Genomic DNA, 14736 nt, shown 5'->3' with positions numbered 1-14736 from the left:
CAGCTCTATTGTACAGTAGCTTTTCTGTTGTGTGGAGTGAGAACACAAGACAGAAACAGTCCTCTAATAAAAGAATAGGAAGAGTTTTTAAATTGTTAAACATCTACCTTTGAGCCTCTAAACCCTCTATGAAACACTCTTAATAGCAAGCCACTGAAACAGCAAATCAAACTGAGCAAACCTTTTTGTTGTAGCCATATGTAATCCTGATCTGTGTGTGTTTGTGTTTGTTTGTACAGGGTTGCAGTGGAAGTTGTATCCACAAAGACCACGGCTGATGTGATGTGGAAGGACGGGCGGATGGAGAAGGGGATCCGGTCAAACGATCTCATCCCCATCCAGCACCTCGACAGCCACGAGTTTTGTCCCGGGGACTTTGTAGTAGACAAACGACGTAAGGAAAATGAATCGAATCGAATGTTTAATGATTAATTTTGTTTTTTTTTATTTTACTTTATTCACTTTTTCAGACCGGTGAAGACACAGCGTGTGTCAGATTCCTGTCCCTGTGGACTGCAATTAGATTTTTTTATATAGGCCAGTACCTACAGTATCTGGGTCATTTACTGAAACTATGCCAAGTTTTTGTCTGTCTGTGATATGGACTGAAAGTACAGAGATGTAATTTAAGGCTGTAATGTTAGAGCCAACTTAACTTTTCATTTCTTCCAGACAAATACCCTTTAGGTGTTTGTATTTAATGTGTTTTGATCTCTAACTGTGTAATTAGTTAACTGTGTCTGTGTGTGTCTGTGTGTCTGTGTGTGTCTGTGTGTGTCTGTGTGTGTCTGTGTGTGTCTGTGGTGTGTCTGTGTGTGTGTGTTCTCTCAGCTCAAGCCCTCCAGGACCCAGGAGTGTATGGCGTGATCCAGTCTGGTGATCACAAGGGCAGAACATGTGTCGTCAAGTGGATCAAACTGAACTCCTCCAGTGACGACGTGGAGGTCAGTCAGGAAAACAAGACTACAGTGTAGAAATGAAAAATAGATTGGTAGTATTACAGAGGGAGGTATACACTATTAGTAGACAGCCTTACGATGTGATAAGTGGCTACTTCAACTTTATAATAGAAAGGAAATGGGCCTGTATTTTCTTGCTTTAATCCAGGTTATCGGTTTGGAGGAGGATGTCAGTGTGTACGACATTGCGGATCACCCAGATTTCCACTTTCGCACCACAGACATAGTCATCAGAATATGGAACTCAGAGAACGGACAGAACGACTGCGAAAATGAGGTGAGGACAATATCACCTGTCTGTCTTTCATACAAACTGCACTGAAGGTGTTCCTATATTTAGTCTACTCTCCCTAACATAGATCAAATATAAAGAAACACCTCTCAGGACAACACAGTACAGTTCAACAGCACCACAAACTGCAGATCATGATCGTACACATCTCTGAACATTATGACCTTTATGAAGGTGGCAATTATATATTATACATAGTGAGGCTTCGTTCTTTTAGTCAAGTTGATTTTATTTGTTTCCTTAGAGCCTCTTAGACCCTTCTAGTCTTGTTTTCATATTGTTTTGCCTGTTGTTGATAATGGCTGTAACTTTGCATCCTCCTTCCCTCAGACATCAGTCGGCCAGGTGTCCAGAGTGGATGTGAGCAGCAAAGTAGAGGTGGTGTGGGCAGATAACTCCATGACCATTGTCCTGCCACAGGTAAATCTTTCTCCTCGATGATATTGAATGTAATTTCTAATGTTAGTAGTGAGACGTCTGTTGTTGATCGTCTCCCCTTATAATCTCACAGCACCTCTACAACGTGGAGTCTGAGATCGAGGAGACGGACTACGACTCGGTGGAGGAGACCAGCAGCGTCCTGTCCACTGAGGAGTGGGAGGACGAGAGCGACAGCTGGGAGACAGATAACGGCCTCACCACTGAGGACGATGGCCATGTCAACAATGCAGATGCCACTGACACAGCGACCCCGACCCCCACGCCCACTGGCTCCACAACGTTCATCATCCCCCCTCAAGAGAGCAGCAAGGCCGGGGTCACTAGCCCCACTAAAGGAGTCCCTGGGGAGGAGGGAGAGGCGTCTGTGGCTGTGGCTAGTCCTGCTTCTGGAGGAGGTGGGGAATTCATTTTGAAACATTTATTATATTTTTATTATATTCTGTTATTGTTAGTGTCAGCATCATAGTGAAAAACATAAATCATTCTCCTTAAATCTTGCTTGTGTTAATAAAGTATTAGTTCTAGTAAAGTTTATCTTCAGGCAAGGCCATTTTATTTATATATCACAATTAATTAAACTCAAAGAATTTTGAATAAATAAAAGATCTGTGAAGTTGACTCACTGTACACACACACACTGTATTTCAGTAGAAGTCAATCAAGTGTCAGAGTAACATGTTTGACTGTGCTCATGAGGAGCCGTTTGTCTTAAATTGTTTGAATAAGGTAATATTACACTTGTGTGACAAATTTGATGCTATATTTTTTTATTTGCAACAAATCCCATGAAAAGAACAACCAACAATGAGCTGATCCCACTAACAAGTACTGCTAGTGAAGCCAAAGCCTGATGTAGCCTCATCCTCTGTGGCTCAGAGCTCAGTTGTTGTCCAAAAAAAAATTAAAAACCCATTTGGGTTCATTACGATGAACACAGGCACTGTGATTCCTTTTGAGTCGACCTCACATTAACTGCCCTGCTGTTGTAAATACTCGTGTATTCATCAGCGGCTGAAAATTCTCAACATATATGTTTAATCAAAATTACAGAGCACAGTTGGTTTAGGAAATTGCTCAGCTTCTTTTGATAATTTAGGTTACAGTGTGTAAGATTTAGTGGCTTCTAGTGGTGTAGTTGCAGATGGCAACTCCCTCGCTTCAGCCTCCCTTCCAAGTATGTTGAGATGAACTAGCTCAATGTTGATTTTGGTCTTTTGATGGGATTTGCTGACAATAACAGAAATATAGCTGTTATATGTTCAGTCTTGTTAAAATTGGTTTTCTGCATTGACTGAAGGGTTTTTTTTCTGGACAGGACCACGCTGTCTAAAGGTGATCCTGAATTTGAAACCAAACAGTAAATTAGTTTGATTACCAAAACAGTGCCCAGTGAGGATTCAAACATCAATCAATGCTTTCACATCCCAGAAAATGTTCTACCTTTGTCCTAATTGACATATCTCTAATAATACTAGCAGTACTTTGTTATACACTTATAAATTATGCCTGCTTAGGAACCACTCCAGGAGCAGTCAATGGTGCGGAGAAGCCCTGTAAAGATGGTGCCTCTCGGGGCTTCAGGGAGTTGAAAGAGGCCTTGAAGATCCTGGAGAGCCTAAAGAACATGACTGTGGAGCAGCTCTGGACCGGCGGCTCCCCAACCTCCCCAACCTCCACTGAACCTGCTTCATCAACTCACGTAGCTACTTCTGTGACACCCACGGCCCCCGAAAAACCAACCAAGGAGAAACGCTTCCTGGACGACATCAAGAAGCTGCAGGAGAACCTGAGGAAGACACTGGACAACGTGGCCATCGTGGAGGAGGAAAAGATGGAGGCCGTGGTGGAAGCAGGGGGGAGTGGAGGAGCAGGGACAGAAGTAGGTGTTAAATCCAAATGAATGAGTAGTAATTAAGTGCCAGGTTTTGATTTTTTTTTGTCATTATGTCTTACCTGCTGGTCTGTTGCTGTTCAGGTAGAGAGAGCTGGAGAGGAAAAGCCCCAGCAGGAGCCGCAGACACCGGTGGGTGGACAAGAATGGCCCAGCGATTTCCTCAGTGACACACCAGTACTGTGCCAACAAAGTGGTGGCAAACCTGGAGTCACCTTCACCAGTGCCAAGGGAGAGGTGTTCTCTGTGCTGGAGTGGGCACCAGGTGAGAAATCGGGATGCATGTAGAAGAAATGTAAACTCTTTTCCTCCTTGTTTCCTTCTCTTGCTCCTTGTTTCCTTCTCTTCCTCCTTGTTTCCTTCTCTTCCTCCTTCCATTATTTTCCTTTTTCTGTCCGTCTGTCCATCTATGTCTCCTTCTTCAAACCGTCCTTTAGTCTTATTTGGTTGTTTCATTTTCACCTTCCACTGTCTCTTCCTTCCTAAAAGTCTTTGGCAGTCTCTACTCTCAACTTTAATTGGATGAATGAAAACACAATCAACCAAACCAGATAAGTCATCTGAACTATACAGACATCCAGCTCCTCCCAAGACACCAGATTATCTGTGTTGTGCTGTACGAGCTGATATGAAAGAAGCACATACGACATGTACTTATTCTCATACATTTGAGGTGTTACTAAAATTAGTTTTTTGGATCTTTAAATTTCCTTGCAGTTTATGTTATCAACCTATCTGCCTTTAAACTGATACTTTATGGCTCAGCATGTCTTATATTGTGAACATAGTTTTCACTCACTCTTCTCCATTACTGTGACTGACGGTAGCTGCCTCCCATTTCCATTCTGTAATCACACTTGTCTGTCACAAACACACACATCCCTTTACTCGATAAATTCCCTGCCCACACAGGCTAAGTTGTATTTGTAAACTTTCTATTTCTTTCTGTGTTGCTATCCAGTCACCATCTGTTCATCCTCTCTCTCTCTCTCTCTTTAAGACACACACTCATTTAAGAAAATGGAGTTTCAGCCAGCGGAGGCAAAGAAGTTCTTCAGCACAGTGAGGAAGGAAATGGCTCTACTAGCAACATCACTGCCGGACGGCATCATGGTCAAAACATTTGAAGATCGTATGGTGGGTTTCCTGTAGTTCATACAGTCTCAAATACGGGTCAATAATATTTTGATCTTGTGAGATGACGTCCAAGAATAATTTCATAACCTGTAGCTGCATATCACCCTTTGTAAATGTGCTCAAAATATTTGCAGAAGTCATTTTGAAAAAAGCAGGGCCAGTATTGAAACGGAGCATTAATATTTAAGATAGAATCTGCCAGTCCTGATGATCCTGTGCTGCTTTATTCTCCTTATCTGATTGTGTTCTCTGATAGTAACCTCAGTGCTACACATCAAACAGCCTCCTTTAAATCTCACTGACTGCATACATCATAAAACATGTCATAAAGCTTTTTTGCCTTCTTCGACACAGGACCTGTTCTCAGCTCTGATCAAAGGGCCGACTCGTACGCCCTACGAGGACGGGCTGTTCCTGTTTGATATCCAGCTGCCAAACATCTACCCAGCTGTGCCGCCTCTGTTTCGCTACCTTTCGCAGTGCAGCGGCCGCCTCAATCCCAACCTGTACGATAACGGCAAGGTCTGCGTCAGTCTGCTGGGCACCTGGATAGGAAAGGTGAGTGTTGTTTTACAGGTTTGTGCATGTACAGGTATGTTGTCTCATTTAGATACAATAAAATACTACTGTGTTACAGTTTTGGGTCAAACCTAAACCAGTTTAAACCTTCTCTTGTGACCCAGACTTGATCACAAATTATGATCAAGCTTCTCTAACAACATAAAAGAAATTGGAAAGCTTTAGTTTTGTCAGTTTCACTGCTTTCATAATTCATGTTTCTGTTCCCTGTGTGGATGTAGTTTAAATAGTAGGGTTCTGCACACAAAAGATTTGTCCAATAACTGATTTGGCTGGATTTGCTGCCAGTCACTGGTTTATATCCTTGTTAACTGAATATTTTCAGCTTGGATTTCTCTGTATAATTGTGACGAATATTTGTAATTTTTGTCATTTTATAAATTAAAACAACATGAGATACAAACACTGCGCGATCTACAGCACAGAGTATGTCAATTGTCAGTATAGAGAACTCTGGTCTCTTAGGAATTGGTGCTGATGTATTTTTTGTGGTCATGTGATCCACAGGGCACTGAGAGATGGACCAGCAAGTCTAGTCTGCTCCAAGTCCTCATCTCCATACAAGGTTAGTGCGCTCTCTCTCACACATACACACACACTTCCCCTTCTCTTCTCTGCAGCACAAAAATGTTTTATTCATCTGTTCATTTGCTCAGAAAAGCTCCAAGTACAGTGTCGCACACATTCATTCAACTTAATATGTCTGCCTCACACACAGACATTACACCTCTTCCATTAAAAACATCTGCACTCTGGCCTGCCAGACAAATTGAGTCCAGATTTTGGTTGACTTTTTTTCTTGACCCAAATCAGTATCTTTAGCTCAGAGTTAACACTCCTAAATGTGTCTAACTGTACAACACAGTATCCATTGAATGTTTGCGTCTCCTCACCAGACTGTGGTTGAAATGTCCTCCACTACACAGTGGAATAAGCACTCTGATCTGAGACTCTCAAACCAGGCTCTAAATGCTTCTCTCAGTAGAGACTGAGGACTTTATTCTGACTTCTGTTGCTAAAACTGGGTGGAAACAAAAAAAGGAACCATTTCAAAGTCTTTTGGATGGCGATGAGAAAAAGATGTGGAAACTGTGTGCTTGTAAACCCTGGTGTTGTATAACGTTGCTCGCGACATCTATTTGACATACAGGTAGAAAATAATGAGGCACCAAACATTGTAGTTATATGTACATCAGTATTTACAAAGTGATTATTTTGGTGCTGCCATAGCATCCAGCAGGTTTTAATCTGAGATAGGCAAGTGGTAGGTTTTTATCACTTTTCAGCATCAAACAGATTTGATAATGTTTAAGTAGATCACTGAACACTTAAATTACTGACCGACAAACTTAAACATTTTACACAATGTGTCTTTCTGCAGGCCTTATCCTCGTCAATGAGCCTTACTATAACGAGGCCGGCTTCGACAGTGACCGAGGTCTACAAGAAGGTTATGAGAACAGCCGCTGCTATAATGAGATGGCCCTGATCAAGATGGTCCAGTCTATGACGCAGCTCCTCCAGAATCCTGTGGAGGTTTTCAAACAGGAAATCCAGGAGCACTTTGCTTCTAACGGCTGGCGGCTCGTCCACCGTCTGGATGTGTGGCTTGAGCTGAATGAAGGTGCTGAGAGGGGCCAGGCAGCACACATGTCCTCCAGGTCTCAACACTCAAAAGACCGAGCTTCATCTGTGGAGCCTCTGGACGAGCAGCTGCCCCTGGGAGCGGGGCCCGTGGCAGTGGCCCACAGCAGCCCCAGTAAGCCTGGGGAGGAGGGTGTCACAGGAGCAGGAGTTACCAGTATTATGGAAGAGGAGCTGGAGGATTCAGGGTTGAGTCCCTCCACTACAGCAGCCTCTCAGCAGGAGCTGAGCCAAAACTCAGACTGCGACAGCACCCAGGGGAGCGCCTCCCTGGGTGGTGAAAACAAGGGTGGCTCTACAGTCCCTGGCTCTGTAGTCCGCGGCGGGATGTCAGAATCGGCATCAGCCACGGTTAGCGGAGGAGGGGTGAGCTCTACAGGAAGCCAGCCGGTGGTGCGACCAAAGAAACGGAGAAAGAGCTACCGGAGTTTCCTCCCAGAGGGCAGTGGCTACCCAGACATCGGCTTTCCACTCTTCCCGCTCTCTAAGGGGTTTGTGAAGAGCGTTCGAGGTGTGCTGCTGCAGTACCGAGCTGCGCTGGCCGCCGCTGGCATCACTGAGCACACAGAGGACAAGTAAGTGCCTCCTCACCGTTCCCCGACTCACCTCTGCACTGTTCCCTGCTCTTTTCCTCCCTCTCTTCTACCTTTTCATCTGCCTCAAGCTGTAGAGGAGGAGCCATTATCTGTTGTCTGGGGGAACTACAATTTTCAATCTTCTGTACCCCTGTCCAGAGCTGCACTGTGCCCCCAGCACTGCCCACGTTTTTGTCCTTTACCTCCATTTCTTTGTCTGTCCTGCTCCTGCTGCCCCAAACTCCACATTGTACTGCTTTTTTCCCCCCATAATCCCCCCTCGATCAAACCGCAACTGCAGGAGAACAGCACCTTTTTGATCAGGAGAAGTGAGCACGTTCTGGTTTGGATACGACTTCATATTGTTTCTGTTCTCCCTCAGTGTCTCTACAGATGAGTGTGATGAATAGAGAGAGGTGGACCTCACATGCGCAGTTACACAAACCAACGGGCGCTACCCTGTCACATAGGAACCCTCATCTGTTCATGGACGCAGGTAAACACACAGAGCTTTTTACTGGAGGCAGTCAGTTTCTCTTTTGGCCTCAGCAGGACTTCAGTGGAGGTGGTGTGGATGCAAACAGGACTGAATGAGATGAAAAATCAGTGCCATGAACCCTCTTTCATCCTCCTCATCCACCCAGCCTCCAGCGGCATCCACCATATGGGCAGAGATTTGCTGGATAACCACTCTGCCGTCTCAATCAGCCTGAAAAATCTAAAGCAGACTTGTGATCTTCGCTGCATTTTGGGACGAGGTGAAAGGTGGCTGGGTTCCATTGGAAAAAAACTGCAAGGCCCAGCTCACCTGGCTGTTGGGCCAACTGCGGCTATCTGTAGCACTACTGATACTATCGCTGTACCATCCTGCACTACCACAAACGAATGGACAATCTGGTCTTGGAGAGGTGACACTGTATAAATATGCTGACCAGGAGGATTCTTTTTAAATAGAAATCACTGGTTGTACGCTTTCTGCCAAATTCTATCTGTCCACAAACACACAAATATTCAAGTAGAACGTACTGAATGTCAGTAAAACTGCCAACCACAACAGCTTTGCCACTTCTTCCACTACACTTGCTGGTATTTTTCCTTCGCCAATCACTCGCACAGAACCACACAGCAAACATCGAGTGACAAAGTTTACATACGAATCACCTCTGGAGGTCAGACTGCTGTAGCTGTTTGGTGTGAAGAGAAGCCAGCCAGGCACAGGATGACTGTTAGGTGGCTCTATGTGAAGGTGTTTGTACTCTAGTCAAAGCTTAACACAGCTGCCGCCTCTATATACAAAAGTTCCATTCACTTTCTGTAGAATTTAGCAACGTTTTTCGATCACCAAAATGAAACTTGTGCTTTGGTGTTTTGATGCATTTGAGGTTGTTTTACTCACAGAGGCTGAACTGTACTTTGAGTGGAGCTTTACCCACAATGCTACATGTGGCCGTGACAGAGGTGAACCCACATCACTGCAAATGACACAATTATGATAAATGATAAGTAGAAAGAAAACATACAGCATCCATTCCGTCATCTCATGTCAACATGTTGCCTTACTTGAACTCTTCTTAATGATCTCAGACCATTGTGTACAGAGCTGCTTGTGTCATGCTTTAGATATTAACCTATACAGGCCTAGTCCTACTACACACGAAAAACCACTAAAACCCTGTTCCAGTGTTTTCCTCCTTTAATACTGCAGATCTCTGATCAGTTTCCCCCCGTTATCGGTTCTTAATCCTGAGCTTTTTGCACTGCGGCCATTGCTGTATTAGAATTTTTCCAAATTGCACGTGCAGAGTTTAGATCAGAATACAACCTACAGTATGTGTGATGCTGAAGGTTTGTTGGCACTATAATTATCTTGCTTGATTTTTATTATTTCCTGTTATTCCATGTTTTCCCCCGACTCAGCGTCTTATCCCACGAAGGCGACTGCTGACCCCATTGACCAGAGAAAAGTACAGCACACGGACAAAACTTTAGCTGATAGGACTTCTGTGTCTGTGTTCTTTTTTTTTCCTCTTTTTCGCTATCTGGCAAAAATCAAGGTTTTATTTACCAAGTTACCATAAAACTCTTTGATTTGCCGCTGATTGTGCTGTAATTAACTGTGAACGAAGGTCACCTTTGGGTCCAATCGTGCTTCCTGGGGAAATCAGAGCAGTCTTTGTTTACATCTTTTTAAAAAAACTGCATCCCACCTCTAACATAATGTTCTTTTATTTTTCTTTCAAGATATTATGAATCTCAATGTAATAATAATTATTCTGATTATAACACAGGTCAGACAAACTCCCGTGCTTGCTATAACCTGTGAAATAAACAAGCGAGCGTCGGCTGTCTGGTATTTTACTTGAACAAAGAACCTTGATGCTGAAGAGTGTTTCTGAATGAGAGAGCACACTGTGCCATTGTGAAATATGAGTGATGGGAGAGGATACCATGAGCCAAGAGTTGCTGCGTTTTAAAAAGACATAAAGAGAAAAAAATTTAATCTCCAAAATGAGGGTATTTGTTTTCTTTGTCTTCCATTTTTTTTCCCCCCACGACTCTTAAAAACTGGCATTCCTGTACCAGGTGTGGCAATCAGGCCTCCATGACACCTTGTCCTCTTCCTGGATTTGACTCCACCGTCATTATTTTGCTGCCTTTAACGCTACAGAGGAGGGTGTGTCGTCTTCTTGGCTGGCTGCTGTAGCCTTGTTTGCTTTCTTGTCTCCCTTTTTTTTTCCCCCCTCCACATGCTGCTGTTTGTAAAATGTCACCTTTTGCAAATTCTTGGAAGCAGTGTGTTTAAAAATGCTCAGTCTGAAGACAAAGAGATCACAAACACACAGTCTCACCAAGAGTTGAGAGGTGACATTATTGCTCCATCTTTCTCATTTCACAGTCGCAGAAACAGAAAATGTGAAGTTATCTCGCTAGGAACTAAAATCTGGCAGGATACAGAGCACACGATGCTATGTACAATTTTCTGTGTATGTGTATAATATTCAGATTTAAACCATTATTATTATTATTCTCATTATTATTATTACTACTGCGAGAAGTATGTTTTACAGCCAAAGCATGTAACATGTTGCTTTAAGCCTTGTGAATGGGCTACACACAAGACTTGACTGTACGATGTCTACATTTCCACAGTGGCCTGTTTATTGATATATTAAAAAAGAACTAATAAAGTTATGATTTGTAGCCTGATTCCCTCTGTACAGATGTCATGACTATATTGAAATATATAAATACACACAGTATATATTTAACACACACCTGAGTTCTAACAAGTCACGTGGATGCTTGGGCCATATATGTACAAAATGCTGAGTGTGTTATTGTACTTACGATTTCATTTTTTTTATTGGTTTACTTTTGTTGCGTTAAGACAAACTGTATAGTGATGTATTAAACTTTGCAAGCGGTACCATAGTAACATTGTGGCTTTTATTTATTTGGATCCTTGTTAGCTGTTGTATTAACTCCAGCTTTTCTTACGGATGATTTTAAAGGATAAGTCTGGTGGTATTCTCTATTTTTATTATCACCAAATAACACGAGAACACCAAAACCAAACAACTAATTAACAAGTAGGTCCTGTGCAGCCAAAGCCTGCTATTGTTTATTGCTTTCAGCCATAGAGCTCCAAAAAAACAATAAAAAAACAGTGAACCCCAGTGTCACACTGGGTGACATTGGTTCAATACGATGAACAAAGCCACTTTGAGTCAGTCCCACGTTTGTCCTTCAGGTGTAAATACTCATTAGTGCACCAACTGTGTATTAATCCGCAGCTGAAAATGGTCCCAAACTAATTTTTCTCCTGTTTGAGTAGATGTGCCAAAAACTGCAGTGACCAGCTGTTTCAGGAAATTACTGAGCCTTTTTAAGATGAGCTACGTGTGTGTGCCTGCTGTTAAAGATTTATTTAGTAGGAACCAATGGGCGTGAGGAAGATGGGTAGACAAGGTGGGGAAGTCAAAGTATTGAGGCACAAACTAACACACTGTTGGCTTTGGTCCTTTCATGAGATTTGTGGCAGTAAGAACAATACAGAATAAAATGACCCTTTAACATGGCTGTTATTCTGGTTTCCTGCAATGTTTTGCATGCTGTGGTATTCTCTGTGCAAAGGAGTGTCAGTGTGGGTGAGTTTAAGTAAACCTATAAAATGCTCTTTTGAGTTTCCTGAGTTTATGCAGAAGGGAAACCATGTATATCATCTCTTATATTTAGGCCAGTGTCAGAAAGTATATTTAGTACATCCTTCAATTTACACCTGATCTAAATATAGCCGGGGTTTGCACCCAACCTTTCTTCACATTTTTAATCTCGGATCATAACTGAGGAGACTCCTCTGAGGATTATACCTGTATTAAGTTTAATGATAGACCAAATGATCGTAACAGCAGATAAATACTTTATATCTTAGTGTAAGAAGATGAAGTCACAATCACAGGCTGGTTGTTTGTCATCATATTTATTTATCAATTAAAAACACTCCAGCAGAATGTTTGATTTGATAATAGAAAAATTACAGACATTTGTCTAATGGAAAAATAGATCTCTCTGTGGATAAAGAATCATTCAATCTTCAGTGTGCCATGGAAAAATAAAATAAAGATTCCCTTCACCATAAACATTTACACACAACAGTTGAGAAGCAGCAGGTGAAAAGACATAAACAGCAAATTAACAGTCAGACGAAGTGAGTTTCTTTCATCTGTCTTCAAGCTGCCGACAGAAGAATGTACATCAAGTCCTTCATCACTGCCAACTTTATCAGTCTGGTTTAACTCGTTTGGATTTCCAATCACAGACCTGCACACTGAAATTAGATTCAGGCTGAAGCCGTCGCTCCAATTTCTTCTCCATAATGAACAGATGCTTAAGATCTCCCCAGTAACCGATAAACAGACATCATGGTATCAATATTAACATTTAAAAGTTAAACTGTTGGGAAAAGCTTTGTGCCACAATTACACTCTGGGGAGATGCCAGAAATTAGTATTTTATTAAAGACACAAGTTTTCTTCTAACAGAATATTCAGTTTGTCTGTTTTCCTTCGAGTATCAGTTTTTTGTTTTTTTAAAAAAAAAAATGATGCTGATAAAAATAAACAGTTTTTAAAATCAGCCAGTAGCAAATGAGAAATCAGTGAATGCACCACTGTGTTCAAACCACCAGGAGGCAGCACAATCAAGGCACATCAAACAGAAAGACCACTGCATCACTCACAAGAAACCCCACTTTGCATAGAAATAAAAAAAAAAAAATGTATGAAAGTGGCCTGGGTCAGTAGCACTTTCTTTTTCAAGTCCATGTGTTTTTTCTGTTTAATTACTCCATAATTTCACATGTTAAGGCCCCTAAACATATTTCAAATAAAACAATCTCAGCAGCTAAAATCTCTTTGGTTGCACTTGGGTCACAAGCAGATACACTGGCTTCATGTTAAAGGAATCACAAGCCAAAATGGTTTGGAAACACCGTGTTGGAAGTACAGTGTGTCAACGTTTCCCTGGCCTCAGGTTTTGGGGCTGCAGACCACATTTGTCCCCTAAAACAACAGCAAGCATATTCAAGTACTGTTTCCATTTTACGTGTTTGTAGTTTGTCAGCTGAATTCCTGCTGCAGTCCTTCATGAGTAAACATAATTCAAGCCAACTAAATGAGAAATGAAATGACAGAAAATCAACCTTGACGTCCTGTGAAGGCTTCAAAATGGCATTAGCAACAAGCTTGTGCAAAAACATGTATAAAATATCTTTTTAGAAGAAATAAATGTCGGTCTTTACAGCGTCAAATGTAAATGTGATTAAAACGTGAAAATCTTTGCTTTTTCTTTCTGTGAAGTCCACAAATCGAGGCATCGACATCCAACCTTCCTTGTTGTTTGTGTTTAAAAATGACAACCACAGTCAGATGTTACTTTTGTTGCACAGTGGATGTCACCGTCAGCCCCCGTCTTCCCCTCTTTCCTAATTCTACAGTTACTGTGTGCATTCGCCTTGAGGTGAAATAAACACATCCATCGCTCCTTCTCTCAGTGTCAGGACAGTTCACTAATGCTCCCAAATGATTTCTTGCAGTGAGGAGGAAGAATAAGGGCGCTCTGTCAGGAACATAACGCCGCCTACCTCATGAAGCATTTAACAAGTCGATATCTCCCCCTCTTCCTCCCTCCCTCCCCTTGTACTCCCTATACTCCCCAGTGTGCTGTTTTAACCAGCGTCAACCAGCCTCTTTGTATCCAGATCAGCTTTTTGTAAAATAATGAAATGAAGATTTGGATCATAATTAAAATCCCATTAAATAATCTGAAATCCTGACTCATCGCTTCCTCTATGTGACTTAAAGCTCAATGGTAAGGACACCTAGGTGATGATCATTAATAAACCTCCCATAGGGACAGCCTTTGTTTGTATGTGTGTGTGTGTTTTTGAAAAGCAGCTGGGGCCAGAGGCACACAGACCTGGGACTGCTCTGCAGAGCACTGCAGTGCTTGTAGCAGCAGATGGATGGAGGAAAGCAGAGAGGAAAGAAGAATGGGATGGAGGGATGGAGGATGCAGCCAAAGAGGCACTAAAACACATCAATCATCCGTCCTGGGAGCATAGCTGCAGGAGTCGCCGATCATATTTAGACTGTTTTTATCAGTCTGTGATGTTCAGCACATTTCACAAAGTGTTTTTCACAATTTAGGCGTAATTAACTTTCCTGCCTCTTCCTGTATCTACTTCAGTTAGTGACGGCTAAACTCAGTAATTAAGTTATTCACATGAATGGCGTAAATCAGCATTCAACAATTAAATAGAGCTTGTGCTAATAGATGCAACAAATGGGTGGATTAAAGAGTCAGTTCACCCAAATAAAAAAACAGTATTTTCTCTTTGACCTGTAGTGGTATCTCGATACCAATGATACGGTCCATGGTATTTTGTTTGTGGTGCAATAAATATAATCCACAGACCTCACTGTGACCAGTTTCCACAGAAGAGATAGTCCTGATAGAAACTGCTGACAGTGACATCTGTTTACTTCTTGAACAGAAAAACTGTTCAAATAAAAACAATTACTATTAATTATTGAAGAAATCTTTTTAAAAGGAGAAATTAGAGTAGATGAGCACCATCGTCCACTACTCCACCTACTGACCCATCAAGAATTCAAGTTAAAGACTTTTGGCCTTAGTTGAGTGTTCGAGGCTCTCTGT

At 42.1% G+C, this 14736-nt stretch overlaps 1 protein-coding gene across 1 annotated transcript in view; it reads left to right on the top strand.

Moving 5' to 3' along the window:
• Positions 1–10945, top strand: part of ube2o (ubiquitin-conjugating enzyme E2O) — a 33907-nt gene extending 22962 nt beyond the window's left edge. The window contains 12 exon segments of the mRNA XM_035660652.1: positions 240–394; positions 832–944; positions 1108–1236; positions 1582–1671; positions 1763–2087; positions 3207–3571; positions 3668–3848; positions 4584–4720; positions 5075–5278; positions 5807–5864; positions 6681–7518; positions 7901–10945. Coding sequence (XP_035516545.1) covers positions 240–394; positions 832–944; positions 1108–1236; positions 1582–1671; positions 1763–2087; positions 3207–3571; positions 3668–3848; positions 4584–4720; positions 5075–5278; positions 5807–5864; positions 6681–7518; positions 7901–7928 — 2623 coding nt within the window. The 3' untranslated portion in view covers positions 7929–10945.
• The last annotated feature ends 3791 nt before the right edge of the window (positions 10946–14736 follow it).

This window comes from Morone saxatilis, unplaced genomic scaffold (genome assembly GCF_004916995.1).
Source record: "Morone saxatilis isolate NCDOM2014 unplaced genomic scaffold, NCSU_SB_2.0 Contig17, whole genome shotgun sequence".
NCBI classification, from domain to species: Eukaryota; Metazoa; Chordata; class Actinopteri; family Moronidae; genus Morone; species Morone saxatilis.
Note: the sequence above shows the minus strand (reverse complement) of the source record. Positions and strands in the feature narration are given on the sequence as shown.